Source organism: Pseudopipra pipra, chromosome 8, assembly GCF_036250125.1.
Source record: "Pseudopipra pipra isolate bDixPip1 chromosome 8, bDixPip1.hap1, whole genome shotgun sequence".
Taxonomy (NCBI): Eukaryota; Metazoa; Chordata; class Aves; order Passeriformes; family Pipridae; genus Pseudopipra; species Pseudopipra pipra.
In genome coordinates, this window is record NC_087556.1 from 7651439 (window position 1) to 7670116 (window position 18678).

The following is an 18678-nucleotide window of genomic DNA, read 5'->3' on the forward strand; positions in this document are numbered from 1 at the left end:
CTGTAGGCAGGTCTTCCTCCTTCAGCAGGTTAAGTGACAAAGCGAAGAAGAATATAGGGACAAATAATTCCATATTTCTAGATCTTGGTTTTTACTCAGGAACTGCCTCTGTGTGCAGACAAAAAAGTTACCACAGAGCATACAGTCAAGACAGGGCCTAAACTATATTCTGAACTACCTTTAGTCGTGCTTATGCCATTCTCAACCCTGCATTTATGCATCTCACAGAGAGCATTTCTCAATATAAAATCATAATTCTAGCAAGACAAAAAAGGAATGACCAAAGAAGCAGCTATTTTTCCAAACAGCATGAAGTTTAAAATTGAAAAAAGCCTGATGCAATGCTAGTGCAACGGGTCAAAGGAAAAAGCAAAGGGGAGGAGGAATGAATTGGAAATTCATTGAAGAATGAGACAAAATGTAGATGGCTGCGCTACATCAACAGCCCTCCCTCCCCTCAAAAAAACCAAAATTGCAGGGATTGAGCTCTCCATCAGGCAGATATTGGGGAGGGACTAGAAATGCAAGATAGACCCTGGTCATTTATATTTCACGAGCATACCTTGGAGCAGCACCTCTAGAGAATTATTACATACAAATTTCGCTTTTCTCACTAACAAAAGACAAGAAGTATAAAGTACTTGGAGCCATAAACAACCCCCAACAGGTATCCCTAGGGAACAAGTGCTTCCCAGTGTAACTGTGTTCAGTTAAAAATCGCTGCAGTGGAGAAAATCCCATGTGTGAGGGCAGGACAAGGACAGGGAGGGACAGAGAGGATTGGAAAAGTGCTGTTCACATGAGAACAGAAATTCTGTCAGGAGATGTTTGGTCATTTTGTTTTGAAATTCAATCTCCATCAGGTTAAAGAAAACACAGCAATTCTTTAGAGATGACCATAGCTAACTAACTCTGTGTAGGGTAACTTGTACCCAATCAACACTCCATAGCTGCTGAAGGGAAGGTGATGATTGATTTGTTACATCACTGTATCCATCCCCATTGCCCCATCTTGGAAAGCCATTTTTGCCAGATACAAACACTTGTTCCATCAGTTTTATAGGAGACAAAGATGAGAGTTATTGTACAAGACAGCAGGGAAAAAAAAAAATAAACACAGGAATACAAATAGTAAAAAAACCCCAAACCTGTACCATGATAATGGCCTTTCAAAAATGTTTCCATAAACATGGAGTATTAATGGGACAAAAGCCACAAAAAGTGAAGGGCAACTCAACAAGTATTTTTAAATCAAACAGAATAGGAACAGCACAAACTTGCTTGCTGAACACAGCTTTATGAACCATAATAGAAGCTAGGGCTTCTGCGCAAAGAATATGTAGAAGTTTCAAGTTCCAGTTGATCAGCAATTTTAATTTGGACAACAAAAATATTTTTCTGTCTAAGAAGGAAGAGACACAGACAAAAATCAGTTCAACATAAATACAGTCACAGTTTTGATGCAAAATCTACTCGTAATTGACAAGACAAGAGTAACAAGCAAAGGGATTAGTTATCCAATTTACTAACTCTCCTCCAAAAATAAGTGCCTAAATTCATTACTGAAGATTTCACTCATTAAGAATTATTACACGTAAATTAGCATTTCAGAAAATAAAATCATTACATGTTCAATCTAATTTAGTATTAGCCAAATCAATAAGTATGTGATAATTTTCAAATCAGGCCTCAGGATGCCTAATAAGAACACACACACACAAATTTTGCCAGTCTCTGAATACCTGGCTTCAGAGACTTTAAATCTTCATCTTGCATCTTCTGCTGTGAGAGAAGTTGGATTAGCCCCCTCAGTTTGTATGCATTTACAGCTGTGTAAACAAGCTTATTTTTATAGTTTATTTGAACCATGGAATATAATTTGCATGAAAATTAAAGAAAAATATATTTCCATGTGAGCAGGAGAAGACCTGAGCTGAAGAGTCACAGCAGACAAGTAAAATTCTACACAAGCTGATACTTATTTTTTTCTTCTTCCAATGCAGAAGGGGTGATGCAGCAGAACCCGAGAGGATGACTAATCCCTGAGCATGACTTTTGGCAGCAAGAACAGAGCAATGGGTGTAGCTGGAACCAGAAGAAGTTTTATACTTAATGGTTTGTTGTTTGGGGTTTTTTTGGCATTGGGGGGAGGAGAAAGCAAGGGAAGAACAAGGGTGGGAAGGAAGAACAAGACACAAAAAGGAGTTGGGTGAAGTTCCCCAGGAACTGCCAGTGGGAACGCAGCCTCCACAACCAGCGAGGCCAGAGGGAGCCAGGGCACATCAGGGGTACAGCATTAAGGACTACTGGGTTTGGCAGGGAAATATGAGGGATGAAACAAGTTAAAGGAGATGACAAAACTCAGCCCAAAGCTTGGGGCAAATATGTAGCTCTTGTGGAAGCCCGGCCAACATTTTGGATACAGCAATAGATTCACGTTCCAAGCCTTGTTATCCCAACTAGAATTCAATATTTGTCCAAACTAATGCTTTAAAAAGAAGGTATTACTACCACTTTTCTGCAGGTAAGGGTGAGAGGCTGTTCTTGAGCAGGAACAGTGGCAGTGGCCCCCAGACTCCCACACATTCCAGACTACAACACCATCCAGAGTTTGCACTTTGTGCTCCTGTGTGGCAGAAAAACCATCTCCTTTGCAGAGTGGAATCACAGCCAGAATTAAACCATAAAACACAGAAAATTCCTTAATAAAATTGCTCTTAATTTAGATTGTCAGTACTAATAATATACATCTATGTGTAAACTGCTTAAAATACACAACGAAACAACACATAGGGAGGACATGGATCAAGCTCCAGTCATGTGTCTGTACAGAAAGGACCATTACAACAACAGTACCTTCCCAACTGCAAGGGCATGAGTGCACATGTATCCTGTAGGATAGGGGCACATCATTTTCCTAGTTTATATTCCAGCAGCCAGAAACCCCAAACCCATTTTTAGAAAAGTATCTGTGGGTGACGACCACTTGGCCAGTCCTTCTTCCCTAATTTCACCAGTCTTGAAAAATATTTAAACTACTTCAGACACTACCCTATGGAATATGGATAAAGTTCAGTACTGCCATGTTTTTGTTCATGCTTCCACTCCAAGTCATTTGTTTCAGTACTGCAGGAAATTGATCTTCACATGCTCACTTGTCCGTCTTCGTTAAACTGATTTTTATTTCAAGTTTTCACTAAATGCTAAAATAACTTGATCAAAAAAGCATTAAAGTGGTTTTCAATTTTCCAGCTGATCTAGACTGATGTATAAAAAGGGAACAGAAGGCAAACTCGCCTGTTTCCCATTTGCACACTGCTACACAGCTTCATGTCAAGCTAAGCAAAACACCAACATGCTTCCCTCCAGCTTCTCATGACCAACAATTTTGTGGTCTGCATTTACAGACTTTGAGACTTCCACCAAGCAGCAAACAGGCTGTTTGTTGTCAAGGACTATATCCTAGCCCAGACTGACTCAAATTTGCCATCTGCACATGACATTCACAACTATTCCTAAAGACTTCACCAAGAACTAAGGCAAGCATGTGCACGATGAAGAGTTAGCAAAGCTAAAATCAGAGGACAAGGTTGACATCATAGACAACGTATTTATGTATTTATTCATAGTTTTGATTAATGTGTATCAGCTGATAATACTTCAAAAAACTGATGAACAAATTTATGTATAAAAGCAATAAAGGCAGCAGAGTAAAATACATCAGTTTTACAACTCAGACTTCCAGGTTTTACATGAAAGCTCTAAATCCCAAAGGAGGGAATTGTCCTGTGTGGACATGGCTTTGGAATTTATATTGTTTCTTTTCCAGCAAGGGATTTTAAGCCTAGAAGGCATGAGAACACGTGCATGTATGCACACACACACATACACTGCATCTCTTTTTAATCACTTCACCTGAAACAAACTGAGAAGGATCATTCTTAAAACATGGGTCTTCTTAAAGCAAATATTGCAGTATTGTTGCTGCCCAAAACTGCATTAAGTGAACCTTCTGCAACAAAAATATTTACAGAACTTCGTACTTTATTTACAAATACAGCAAATAGGGTTAAGTGAGAACAAAACTATGAATCACATGCCCTTACCTGGCGAGAAACATTATACCCCTTCCTTTCTTTGACCTGAAAGTTTTGTTTACCCTCAATGGAAATATTAGCCAAAGGCCAGGGGTAATACTTTTATTTTAAATAAGTGACTTAAAGTATAGTAAAAAATGTAAAAGGGTTATTCAAGCATGCAAAAAAAATAGCTATAAATGTATCTCTGTGTACAGCACTTATGAATTCTACACAACAGTAGGAAAAAGGGGAAATTCTAAAAAACAAAAACAAAAACAAAAAAAAAAAAAAAAAGAAAAAAGTATTACTTAAAAATGAAGCCCCCACAGAACACAGTTAGAAACACCAAAACGCATCCAGCTCTCCTCTCCAAAAGCAAGGTCAGCAAGTCTCCTCCCTGCAAATCAAACCTAGTGTATATTCTTAAGTTGTATCATTCTCATACTCATCTTCGTCTCCTTTTTCTTCTTTTCTTTTTTCTTTTTTTTTTCCCCTCGAGAGAAAGAGTACAAGCATTTCCGAGGACTGAAATCCCTCCTCTGTTTTAAGGGAGAGTTTAATTCCCAGAATGAAAAGCATTAAACATCTCAATTGAGACTGTGGTGACAAATCACTCCTCCTCTGTTGCTGCACAATGCAAGAGATCTTGCACAAAGTGTTAAGTATAGCAAAAAGTGGCATAAAATTGAACTTCATCAACTAAAACTCTGATTCACTTGGAACTCAAGCTCCAAGCAGTGATATATAAAGAGCCACTCAGCATAACAGTATGGGATCAAAATCTCCACTATTTCTGGCCAGGGAAATTATTCACAGGCAACTTGTCAAGGACGGTTGTTGTTTTAAGACTCCTACCTGCACTGAGCACTCCAAGGATGAGGCCCATCAGAGAACATTTTCATATTACAGGTCAACTCTCAAGATGGTGCCCATTGTATCAGAAGCAGTACAGAAGAAACAAGAAATTAAATGAAATAAAACCCCCTTATAATTACTCCACTGCCTTGACAGAAGACATGATGAATGAGCTTCCCACAAAAATGAAGCCTTCCTACCACTCAGCTCTGCCTGAACTAAGCAAAAAGTTAAGTAAGCATTCTAGATTTACCTTTGTAGAGAAAGTGATCCAACCTAAACAGTCTCCTTCCCACTGGGTGTGGTTTTGCCAAAGGGGAGACAAACTTCTCAATCCCAAAACTTCCTGCAAATGCTGACTGCCACTGACATTCTTGCAGCCCTCTAATCCACGCCACCCTCTCCCAGCAGTCATTTCCTCTTCCCAGGAAGCTAAATGAGAGGAAGCTCCCTATAAATTAGAAGTGCATGCCAGTGTTCCCATCCCAGCCCAGCAAGGCCGGGTGTTTCCAGCCAATTCTGGAAATGTATGGCCTTAATATATCCTTGTCACATGCCATGAGCCAAGCTCTACATCAGGAGGTTATTTTAACACTAATGCACAGACTGATTTCTATCCAGAAAAAGGGGAATGAGTGGAACCAGTTTCCCCAGTTCAAAACTGGTCCTGTGGTTGAAACAGAGACAAGACCCACAATGACAATAAAATCACCCTGGACTCATGTCTCACCAGCAAGATAAATAACACAGGAAGAAACCGATAGCTGAGCGGTTGCCATCAGAAATGGGAATATGGCCTCAGGGAAACTGTAGCTATAAATAGGCAGTTTGAGAAAAGTCATGGATGAAGACACATGGAAAAACCCTTCAGAACTCACTGCTGAACATGGATAATAATTAGCTTGAGACATCTCAGTCTCAGGTCAATGATTAATATTTTTAATGCCTGAAAATGCCCTAAGCCACTCGCATTAGAAGCTCTAGATATGTTTCATGTTCAGAGATTAAAGAGGAAGACTGATAGACTTTCAGCCTGACCTACTGCAAACAGAAAAGTAACTTTTTTCAGCTAAATTTATTTGTATCAGAATATACTGGCTATACTTACAGAAGTATTCACGTATACATCAATACTGTATCAATATAGTCACATATAAGAATTCTACAAAAGTTTTAGGTTTGCCCCAGATCAACACAACATACATTTTTGAAAGACACAAGAGAAAATACAGGATGTTGCAAACCAAGTTTTTTCACAGTCTCAGATAAGCAAACAGGATTTGAGGCAGCTCCTAGAGCTTCCTAAACAAATAAAAGCTAATGCACACTCACTAGTAGCTACAGCATATAGAAGAACTTAACAGAAACACAATTCAAGATGCAGTTAGACATACCTATTTTTCACATCTTCAAATAATTGCAGGGTTTTTTTATCTTTGGTTGGTTGGTTGGGTTTTTTTCATCTTTTACTGTTTCCAAATATCTGTACTGAAAGATCAACTGGTTTTAAAGGATGGTTTCACCACACAGCACTTCCAAAACGGCCTTAGTATCTCTTAAGGTGCTAGTTATTTAAGAAAATTAGAAGCTACAGTTTAAACACAATTCAAGGAAGGATAGGAAGGGAGAAAAAAAACCAAACCAAACCAAAAACCTCCTAATCTTTATACTCCTGAGCTCCCAATAATTAAGAGAAGATATTTTGGTACACACATGTAACATTTGTCCACTTGCAACTTCATATTTCCAAGCATGTTTACATCCCCTTCAGGGAATAATAGAGTCTGCAGTCAAGAGAAGCATGAGCATTTAAACACACCTTTTGCCTAAATTCAGAGATATCTTAAAACCCCCAAGTATCTGCAACTAGGTAAATGCATGCAAACACCATTTCTAATTAATTAAAAAAAAAAGAAACTCAATACATGAAAGGTAAAATAATCTCAAACACTCAGAAATGGTGAACCCCACAGGTTACAGCTGGCTGGTAGGATATTGTCCTTCCCACAAAATCAAGCTCTGCAAATGAACTCCTGAAAGCCAGGAAAGCAAGAGCTGAAGAGCCCCTTCAGGAGCACTCCAGAAGCCCACGACTAACACGTACACACCGAATTATCCTGAGCTGTAGAGCTTAAATCTGACCCAGAGTCAAGCACTTGAGCAGAGCACCAGGTGTGCATCATTTCCAGTCACCACCTTCTGCACATGCAGTCCCACACCAGCCCAAGAACTCCACCCAGACTCTACTGAACCCACAGCCTTCGCCTATCACCCCCCCCTACTGCTGATAGTCCCAGGAGAAAGGCCAAGGTGGGCTCTTGTCCTGAGAAATTTCAGAATGAAAGTTTACCATCAGCACTAAGACTGCCAAGTGTTTAGAGGGAAAAAAACAAAACCTCGATGATGCAGGAGCTAAAAGCAAACCAAAATGATGCATTAAATTCCTCTCTGTCCACACGGCCAATCCTCATCTGTTTTGGATTATGAACTCTTCAGGGCAGAGGCTCACCACCTTCTTACATTTTATATAAGAGTGCCATGCTTATCTATAGTGCTACATAAGTTATATGTTCTTTGGAACCACGTCCTGGCTTTGTCTGGGAAAAAGCATTGCTTGCCTATGAGGTGTGAACCAGATGTTATGGAACTTAATGGAAAAAATCCACCATCAAATGAAAATGGGCTTTGGATCAAGAACAAGTAATAACTTCATATTATGTATTCCTCTCACAGAATAAATTAGAACAACCATTTAGAGAGCAAGGTCCACAAGGATTTTTTACATAAATAGTATGTAACACAACAGCAAACCAATCCATATTTATTTAAGATTACCTGTCACTGAACTGCAGATCCAAGAGCTCTAGAGAGAAAACTATCCCATTATTTACTTATTTCTTGCTAAATTATTAGCAGCTCCCCAGTGGTTTTTGCAAAATCTGGATCAGATGATGTTAGGTTTTCCCACATTTGAAGTAAAACTAAAACTTAGAAATATTAGAAGAAAGTGTGATAAAGTTCTCAGATTTTTTTAAAATGACACTACCAAAAGACATTCATCTACTTTTGACTTCCATTCAGGAGCAGAGGAAGGGGCACTTCATCACACGATAGGGCAGAAATATTAGCTGAATTTGGCCCTTGTAGCCAAGAACTGGGGTTTATTCTGTAACTCCACCAACAACTGCATTAGATGTGTTTGTTTCTGTTAAAATGCTCAGTGAAATAATGCATTTTGACATCTGAATTGTTATTATTAAACTCTGAAAGTTAAAAGTTGATAGGAGCAGTTCACATCCACCGACAGTCTGCTTGATTATGAAAATCCAAAGTAATTCTGCCTTCTCATGTTTAAAGATCAGGAAAAGACTACTTAGCACCAAAGCCTTGTATTAACTTCCTTTAAAAGCCTGAGAGATTCATCAGGGCATACTCTGCATAGGTTAACAGTCCAGGCTGAGTGCCTGACTTCAGAGAGCACAGGAGCAACTTCTGTTCCTCCCAAGGACGAGCTAATTAAGAACTGAGGAGGAGCTAATTAAGAACTGAGGACTGTTCTCCACTGACCAGTCACAGAGCAAGACCAGCAGCCACTTCCAGAGCTATCTGCCAGCAGCCACCACTGTCCCACTCCCCCCAGTCCCAACCTCCTCTCTCCTCCCTCTTGCTCTACGTGTCTTGACACCTTCTCAAACCTTTGCCTCGTTACCTGTCATTTCAACATTCATATGAAAACTCGTTTCACTTCTCACGCCACTTCCACTCAAGAGTTAACTCCAGTGCACTGAGGGTAGTTCATCAGAAAATACCAGATAATAATATTTTTTGCATTATTCATGCAAATTATACCCCCAAGTTCTTGATGTCTCTTGAATGCTGCACTTCTCCCCCCTCCCTGCTCCACTCGAAAGCCTGCCAATAATGTCCTGAAGTCTCATTTTCAAAACTGCTTTAAAAAAAATGTATTTGCTATAGCCTCAAATTCATATCAAGTTTCTGAAAGTATCTTGCTGCCTTAGTTTGCAAGGTGTTTCTAATGCTACAAATCACTCTCTTCCTCACTACACAACCTGAAACACATGAAAAGGTTCTTCATTTTACCTCCGGATACTCTGCCTTATTCATTTCACATGAGAAAGGAAAAAGTTCAGGTCTGATTAAAGGAAATTGCACAGACAGAGACGGTGAGTAAGCTATGAGCAACTGTCCAAAGATTTCTTCCAACAAAAGAAAACTCAAAGAAGATAGTTTCCATCTGGTTTTATTAGCTGTACTATTGTGTATATGTACTTAGAAACCTCAGAAATCTGCACTATCGAGCTGATGAGACTAAGAAGGTGGCCAGTCAAAATGAAGCAGCTTGAACCTATGGCAGCACCCACACCGTGCCTATATAATATCTATGCATAAATATGACAAGATATTAATGCCAAGACAGTCATTGTATTACCAACATGGATAAGTAGTGCACTCTTTTATTCAAATACTTGAAGTTCGGCACATTTTGCTTTCCTGTGGAATTCAGAACAGTATTTTTTGCTATTACACTAGTAACTACATAACTAAGGTACATCATAACTACAGTAAATAACCAGGCAACCATATACACATGTAAAATATAAAACACACTCAATCCCACACAGAGGGAGTTTTTAATCCACAGCTTCAAGCAGTGAGCAGATTTACATAAGTGAGAAAAAACACTGTGGTTAAATGAACAATGTGTAGAAGGAAGCACACTGCTATGGCTTAGCTTTGTTTCAGTGAGAAACCATGCATTTTGATAAAATCCTAAGGAAGAACTACTGACACATTTTCCTCTGGGCACACTAATATTAGACAGTTAAGCACAAGCACCACATTTGGAAAAATAACAATCATTGTCAGTCAAGAGCAACATAAATCTGAAGACTCCTACAAAATTCTTCCTAAAACAAACATTTTGGCAGTATACATACTTCTCCCCAACAGCCTTCATCAAAGCATCTGACAACCACATGAAGGATAAAGTATTCCACATCTAAAGAGACCTTTGGGAAGTACCACTTATAAATATAAGGAAAACATGAAAAGTACAGCAAATTACTTTAACGGACTACGAATCAATACCCTTCAATATAAAGCATCAAAATTTAGTCTTCTCTGTAGTACAGAGAGATAAAACAGCTCATTGTTTTTAATAGCCTACAGTATGCAGATCTTCATGAACAATTGGTTAATAATATTTTGCACACTATTCTTGAAAAAAAAAAAAAAAACCCAAACAGCAACAAACCAATACCATGCTGTTTTGTAGAAGTTATTTCTAAGTCATTACTCTTGACCATGTTTCTCTTTGTAGTTTAGTTGCTGCAGGGCTTCTTTTTTCAGTCCTTCCGTGTCTCTGTCTAACCACAAACTTCATTGAATCACTTTGTGGATTGTGCATTTCTTTCTTAAAAGGTCTTTGCATTTCTCAACCAAATATTTACACTTTCGACAATATCTCAAGAGGTTGCAAGTAAGTTTTTCAATAACAGGATGCAGCATTTATCCACAGACAGAAAAATCTTTAAGACCACCTCACAACATCTTCTGGATTAACCATCTGCTATTAAGCAGAACAAAATTTCAATATATATATTTTAACGTTGTTAGTTATAGAACTGTTAACATTGTTAAATTATTAAGAAATTTTTGTGCATGGATGACAGTAGCATACACCAAAGAACCTATTTCTCATCAATTCCATGCATGGCTGGTGGATAGTAGACACTTTAAATGACAAACGTTTTTCAAAATTTGATTAATAAGTAGAAAGTGCACGGGAAGTCTAATTAGTTGATCTCGTGAATGAGCAATGAGTATAATTTCTCCTCTAGTCAGCTGCTGTCATAGAACTAAAATTCTTACCTTCTGAAAAAAGTCTTCCCCACTTTTCCCTTTGCCCTCTGCAGCAGCTGTAAAACAAAAGCAGGATCTGGTCACTAAATACATAGGAGAAAGTTTACAGGCTTATATATAGAAATTCTCAACGAGTACATGCTATTCTGGGTAATTTTTTTCCCATGCAATAAACATTTGTCAACAACTGACTAAGAACTAGGTCAACCTTTTACAAGTCACTTGCTGAGTCCAAACAGATGTTTGCATTTGCATACTGGAAGTCTAACACACTGATAGATATTTTAGTTGGAAAGTACACATGGTGTAAGTATAACAACTCAGTCACACTACATACTTTGCCATGCAATTCTAACAGTGGGATCAAAAGACAGCTGGGAGGGCACACGACTTAACTATATCAAGATCAAAAACTAGAATCAAAACAAGACAAAAAAATCATATTAAAAAAAACCTCTTTTCCTCTATTGTGCTGTTTTTTATATTGAAGTATAGAGCTACTGCCATTTGGTTTATTGAGACTGAGAAAGTGCCAAAAAATCTAAACACTTCTCAGTGCTGCTCAGTATTGTGCTCACCCCTCAACAGCAGGACAAAACATTGTTGTACATCATGGCTTGGAAGCTCACAGGAAGCTGTTGCAATATTTAGTGATTTCAAGAGCAAGACCTGGGTTAGGGCTTGGATTATCTCCCACATGTATTTAAACCTGTAATTGCAAAGTTAGTTAATGTACATGATTGCACTTAAGACAATACAACAGTTTGCACACAGCTTATGTTGTAGCTTATCTGTGTTGCAACCTGAGACCTAGCAACCAATTCCAAATACAGCAGCTCAAACTGATTGTGCAGAGGATAATTTCCTTTCCCCTGGAGAAAAAGATGTCTCCAAACAGAGTACTGAACTACTGAAGAAGCTTATCATCACCATGATTTTGCTGCATTTCTCATGTACAAACCAAACCTCTAGCTCACCCCACCACTGGCTTCAAAACTAAGTTTACATCCCTTAGTTCTCCCCACTCTTCAATTATACAAGCAACTCCAAACTCTTAAGCTAATGTTAACTCAGCTAACACAATTTAATAACAAATGCAAGCAAGCAGACACAGGCTAGAGGCATCAGATGACTTTTCCTACCCCAGAGGAAAAGCAGTGCCACTACATTTGAAACAGGCTTCTCAAAATATCAATAACAACACTTAAATACCATGGAGGAAGTGCACACTAGGAAGTTTGATCTAGTACAGTTCAGAAGTTCACGTTATTTAACTCAAGTGGAGCCAGAGCAGAGGCAGCAAATGAAGCCTGTCCACAGTCATCTTGCTGCAGAGCAATTCCAGACTCCTCAATTCCACAAGTCTGACAAAATAATGCCCTCTTCTCCTTCAAAACCCTGAAGTGCCTGTATGAGAAAAGCAGTGCATGTTTCAGCAGAACAAGGTTTCCTGGAAGCAGAGAAGACAATCAGGGAAGATTTCAGTTTTTCAGATTTACAAGCTACCAATACGAGCAGAAAAAAAACCAGCTTTCTTGAAGCAGCCACTTCATGGATACATGTTGCTTTATAAGTTTTCCATTAACTCAGGAATAGCCATGAAAAGCTTTTGGGAACCACACCACTTCCAAGTGAAACGGGACCAAGATGCTTTTAATCAGAGGGTACAGGAGATAAACTGGAGATGAGAAGATGACAGATGTGAGGCTGAAGTTGCAGTTTTGGGAATAGACAGATTTTTGTTCCAGCTGCAAATGCATGATTTCTAAACTGAATACAAACAAGAGATGGCTTAGATAATAGCAGTGATGCTCTGCAGGGCATTTAAGTAGAATGCTGACAAAGTGAATTCCAAGCTTTTTATTGTAGGTTTATTTTTAATCTGAATCATCCTGGTGACCTGATTTACAGCTCAGCCCCAACAACAACTGATGGTACAACTGATAGAAGCCAACAAGCACAGACAAACCAAGAAGAGGGAATGCAAACATCCTAAACTGGTTTCATGGAAAAAAACCCCACAACAGTACAGACAGTAGTGAAGCTGGAGCAAATGGCAGTTTAAAAACATCTTTAGTTAATAACCAGTGGGTTTAGTTGTTACATCATGCTATAAAGATACCCTTCGACACATAAGATACTTTCTGATAATCCATTTGTAAGGTCTCATGATACCTGTGAAAAGGCAGGGGAGACTGTTTGGAGGTTTTGGAAAGAGTGAAGTTGAAGGTCTGTGCCTCAAAGCAGTTCTTCACATAAGAGACATATATGCTGCAATATGTTGCCATTTTTTCACTTCATGTCCAAGATGCAGCCTGATTTAATGCATGAAGAGGTATCACTGTGATCATTTTTCGTTTGGCTGTTTTTCTATATTAAGGTGATCCAGTCATTGCCATCTCCATTGTGCACTGAACAAATAAAGTGCTCAGAACTATGTCTTAAATTGAGTTACACTTAGAGCCATATATTTCACTATAAAAGGAAAAAATGTCTAAAATTTGAAGATGAAATACGTGAAGCAATATGTTTCCTTTTAGGTTAGCTATTTTCCAGCTATTGCCTCCTTTTGCCCCCCTTCCTCTTCCTGTAATTCTTTGCACCAACTATATCTATTTACTCTTCCGTTTTGCTTCCTAAAATTTCCTATTTTTCTGAGGAGAAATTACAGTTAAGAAAATTTAAATTTCATCAATAGTTTATGAATTGTGATGCTACCCACAATTACATACATTTCCATCTATGTTTATTCCCAAACTAAGTACCTATATTTAAGAAAGCTTCCAAGAGGTGTGTGAAAAAGCCTTTCTTCCTCTCCAAAATGGGCAAAGGCAGTTCTAGCACTTCTGAAAACAGTAAGAGTAGCCATTTCTTTTATAATTGAGAGGCTAAATAGATTTTGTTCAACAGGACAAAGCCAGCATCTTTTGCAGGGAAATGAGCAAGAGGATCATTCCAGGGTTATGAAATTTATGCAGAAGTCATTAAGAGCACAAACCATTTACAGTGCTCACTGCAAGCAGCTGCAATTTAGTAAGCCATTGAGGTTTACCTCAAATCAGATAAACTGAGATAAAAGCAAACTTTAATTTGTGTTTAGGAAAAAAAAAGTCTGCTAGGTCATCACATCCCAAGATCAACTTCTTTCTAAACAAATATTGAGAGCATTAACCCTGACTCTGAAAATAAACTTTATCTTTGAAATACTAAATTGAGAAGCTCCTGAAATTTACATCTGATGGATGCACTCTGGCAGATTATTTTAGTAATCTTAGTAATTAAATTTTATTATGAAATCAAGCTTTCTTCAAAAACATTAAGTTTCCTAGTTCTGAAACACCCAAGAGAACAAGCCTTTTGTAGGAGTTTGAGGGCACCAGCAGTGCTGTACCTGTGCTGCCACGGAAGGCACAACACAGCCCATCTCAAATTTGAAATAAGCTTTCAGATTTTAATAGACAAAGTTTCACATTTTCTGACTTTTTAAATTAATGATTCTCAAAATTAATGATGTCAAAATACCAGACCAGTAACAAACAACGCTAATGCCCAGTACTTAAGTTATACCATCACTAACCCTAACCCAGGAAATATTATGCCAACAAATACAGCTATCTAATGGCTTGCCAAATTCCACTTCAAATAACTATTAAAAACTGCTTTTCAAGTTTTCTTCCTAGAGATGCAGGTCACTCGAGCCCCACTATCCTCAGCCACTGTGAGAATGCTTAAAGAGGCAGGTCCGAGCAGTTACTCACAGAAGACAAGACAAACTTTAGTTTTATAAGAACACTCTCATCAATCAAAAGGCAAAGCCCTTGCTGCTCTCCTTCATGTGATGGCAGAGCTTCCTGTGCAGCCACCAGGTCTAGCTTCATATTTGGCAGAAAAAATAGCATTTACTGGAAGAGCCCCCCATCTTACTGAGCTGGGAAGGGCAGAGGGGTGGAGGTCTTTGGGGTCCCTCAACTGGCAGCTCTGGGAGCTGAAGGTGCTCAGGCAACCACAAATTCAGAAGCAGTCTTCTCCAGAACCACAGGCTCATCTGCCTGCAGGACCAGGGACCATAAACACGAGGCAAAAAAATCAGAGAAGAGCAGTTAACTTTCTAACAGCTCATTCTACAGCAAAAGCTCTACCAAGTCAATGGAAGTGCTCCCTGAACTCAAACAAATGTGCACAAGGACAACTGCTCAGAGTCTCTAATGAGAAACAGGAAGGTATCAGTGCTCTGACAAGGTTCCCACAGGAGCCCTGGAAAGCCATGCCTGGTTACCTGCCTTAGGAGACCACTCCACCCTTCTGCCAGTGGTCTCTGTCCCCAAACCAGATTTGAGAGAAACCACAGACCAAACATTAATTAACGCAAGTGTACTTGACTTCTGACTGGCAAATTGATTCATTTCTGCCAACCTCTGCAATTCAGGAAATATTGTTTTCTTAGAGACAGTATTTATTTCATGGTATTGAATAATTACTTAACCAACCTTCACAAAAACTGGGATTACTTTTACCCAAAATTGTAACATTGCTTTCAGAAATCCAGATGAAACCTATGTAAATGTGCATAATAAGCATTTTATATTTTAAGCTATACTCTGTTTATTATAATTTCTTCCATACCATGAAATATTTTATATGAGGTTTTTGCTTTTCAAGACATATTGGATTGCTGAGGTTCCATCCAATACAAATATGAAACAGTTGAAACAGGTGTTAACTGTTATGGTACCCATGAAGTACACCATTTGTCTACTTAATCACCAAGTCATAAAAAAGCCCAATTGTAATTTCTTCTAAGTTCACATGGAAAATGAATTTGAACTTTCAGTCCAAATGTTATTTTATAATTTAAAGAACTATTACAATACAGATCATATTTTACATGAACTGAACCCAAAATTCATTTAGAGACTTGACTTAATCAGTGTATTATCATTACTTTGTTGATCCCACACATCAGCTTTGTGTCTTATTTTCCAAACTCCTGTTATGCAAAGCTCAATATAATATTTGTTGGTTATGTTGATTCAGTGTCAAAACTTCCTCCTCTGCGTGTGCATTGAAAGACCACATTTTTAAAAGAGAACAAAAAAAAGGATGCTCTGCTTTTCAGGTCTCAGCTACAATGAAACAAAATCGTTCCTTGCATCAAAATACCCTTTAACAGGACAGATAATGAGATATTATTTTAATTTTAGCAAGAAACTCTAGAATAATATACCTGAAGGTAAGTACTCAATTTACTTTTCCTGTCCACTGAATGAGAAAGAATTCATAACACTTATGTCAACACTGTCCTCATGTTAATTAGGCTTGATCTTTTTCTGAAACTGCCATGGAAACACACCAGCTATGCAACCAGGTTGATTTTTATTTAGTATTAATTTGTAAATTAAATGGACAGTTATTCTTATCAAAAACCTGAGCTCTCTCTTCAAAGTTACCAAGCTGTTATTAGACACAAAGAAACACAACCAAAAACTTCTTTCATCGAAGCAGAAACCACCTGACAAAAAGATTATGTTTTCCTGTGCACGAAGGCAGAGGAAACTATCCCACACATACTCTGAAAGCTTGCTTATATCAAGCCAAGATAAAGAATTCCACCCCCACGACCACAGAGTTAAACCAAATTGCTGAAAATATGCCTTTAGGAATAAAAAGATAGAGCACATATTGTTAAAGAGAAAAAAAAAATCTGACCTTAAATTGAATTTGCTGAAATCCAAACAAAATGATTTTCCATTTTTCTTGTAACTGCAAAGCCAGTCTCACTTCCAGTTTTCAGCTTAGGAACTAAGAAGTCAGACAGCTCAGCTAAAATGAACAGGTCTGGCAAGAGAAGTAACAGGGCCCAAACAAACAAGAAGTCTGCATGAAAAATAGAATTCAAGGCTAATAATTGGCTTTTCAATAAGATTACCTATTCTTTTGACTTTACTACTGATTATAGTAAACTTCCTTAAGTAACCATAACATATAGCAATCTCAGTATTTCAGGGTCTTGTGTGGCTTCATATATATGTCCAAGTTCTTCAGAGACAATGAAAGAAACACAGACATTAAGACTTTCTTAAACTCATACAAAGAGCAACCTTTATGTTTTGAGGATGTTCACCACAGACAGGTCAGAGTCAACTGGAGGGGTCAGGAAAGGGGGCTGAGCAAAGGGAGACCAACTCCAAGATTCTTGAGGAGTTACCAGAACATTCAACAACCAAGAAAAGTGGTAAAACATACCTGTTCACACAGCATGATGACAAACACTAATGAGAAGGCCAGGAGCTACACGGTGTCTGGAATATTACCGAAACTATCAAATGCCTACATATTCTGTGACAAAAAGACTCCTGGGCTGAAGGTGAAAATAAGCATCACCTCTTATTAGAAGTCAGGGAAAAAATTTACAAACAATGCAAACAAAAACATACCCAAGAAATGAACTTACAACGTTTATAAGGGAGTATTTTTGCTCTTCGTAGAGCAGCCAAAGAAGAACTGGAAGAATTTCAGCATGCTTGGTAAACGACAATAGACTGTTTAATATCTGGACATTTTTTGGTGGGTTCCACTCTATCTCCTGTTAGGAGGAACTCAATATCCAACTGCTGAGTTATCCATAGAGAGGCCAGATGTGCTGTAACTTCTGGCAGACAAAACAGTGCTGGGAAAAAAGCAGACTGAGCACAGGATACTTTTACCCTGCTTTTGAAATACCCCCTTGGAAGTCCAGGGTCTCCGGTCTCTTTTTGGGCTACTTTCTAAGCTGGATGAGGTTTTCTTGGTCAAGGCCTAGGTCATTTGAATGTGCTTGTAAGCACAGACAGGTGAGACATCCCTTTTCCTCATCCTGCCCTGAAGGCCAGATTTACTCTACAATACAGAATCATGAGCACTACATTATCAGGCACATTCACTTATTAGAGTATTTACTTTTCAATAGCCTCTTATTCCCCTGCATACTGTATTAAAACTAAATTGTTGATATTAAAAATTAAGATTGTTGGCAAATGATTCAAACCAATTATACAACCAGAACTCATGAAGTTTCACCCATCCATCTTTTGTGATGAATAAAGAGAACAGCAACACAGAGAAAAAGGGAAAACTTAAAATAAACTGGGCTCTCTTTCACTACCTCTGCCTAAGTTGTCAAAAAAGAATGTAAGAAAAAAAAAAACAAACAAAAAGACGTTGATTTTGAAAAAATATTCCTAGAGATTTGCTTGTAGTATTAGCATGAACTGACAGATTTGGTGACTAATAGCATAAGGGGAAAAAAAAAAGAAAAAAGGAAAAAAGAAAAAAACATTGTGTTATCCAGAAGGCTACTTGCCTTGTCCACTCCATCATCAATATTTTTAGAGTTGCATAACTATAAAAGTCTATCTAGAACCAATAATCTAACACATAACAACTGTAAATTTTAGATAACTAACACATTTTTCTACTTTTGCAAAACAAATCTCTCTCTAGGGAAAAAGCTGTCTGCCAAAGTTCTGCATAGAGAAAGTCTGTTTGTTTATTCATTTTTAGAGACAAGTCACAGCTTGAACGCAGGCTGTGAAGCTGGGGTTGCTTTGGGAGCCCCATTTTCCTTGTTAGAAATCCCTCCTTTCAAAGGCACACATGGGTTTAGCTAATCCACACAACCACAGAACAATTATGTGACATGGAGCACAGGCGAGTGCACAGCACAAGATTTAGGATTTTAGCAAACATAATAAAGTGACTGCTTTGCTTCTTGCCAGCTACTCTTGAAAACAAACCCAGGAATACTGAGTAGCTGTCAGCACTGTGTTACCTGATTAAAACTGCTCTGTCAGCTGCCTCAGACTGACACTTGTTCATTACTAAA

The 18678-nt window shown here is 38.3% G+C and overlaps 1 protein-coding gene across 3 annotated transcripts in view; it reads right to left on the bottom strand.

The window, feature by feature from the left end:
• BICC1 (BicC family RNA binding protein 1) overlaps nt 1-18678 on the bottom strand; it is a 102528-nt gene that overhangs the window by 57956 nt on the left and 25894 nt on the right. For 2 of the 3 annotated variants that reach the window (XM_064662408.1, XM_064662409.1), the window contains exon 2: nt 10827-10873. The exons of the other annotated variant lie outside the window; for it this stretch is intronic. In XM_064662408.1, the coding sequence (XP_064518478.1) occupies nt 10827-10873 (47 nt within the window). The remainder of the gene's footprint in view (nt 1-10826; nt 10874-18678) is intronic. 3 annotated transcript variants of the gene reach the window in all.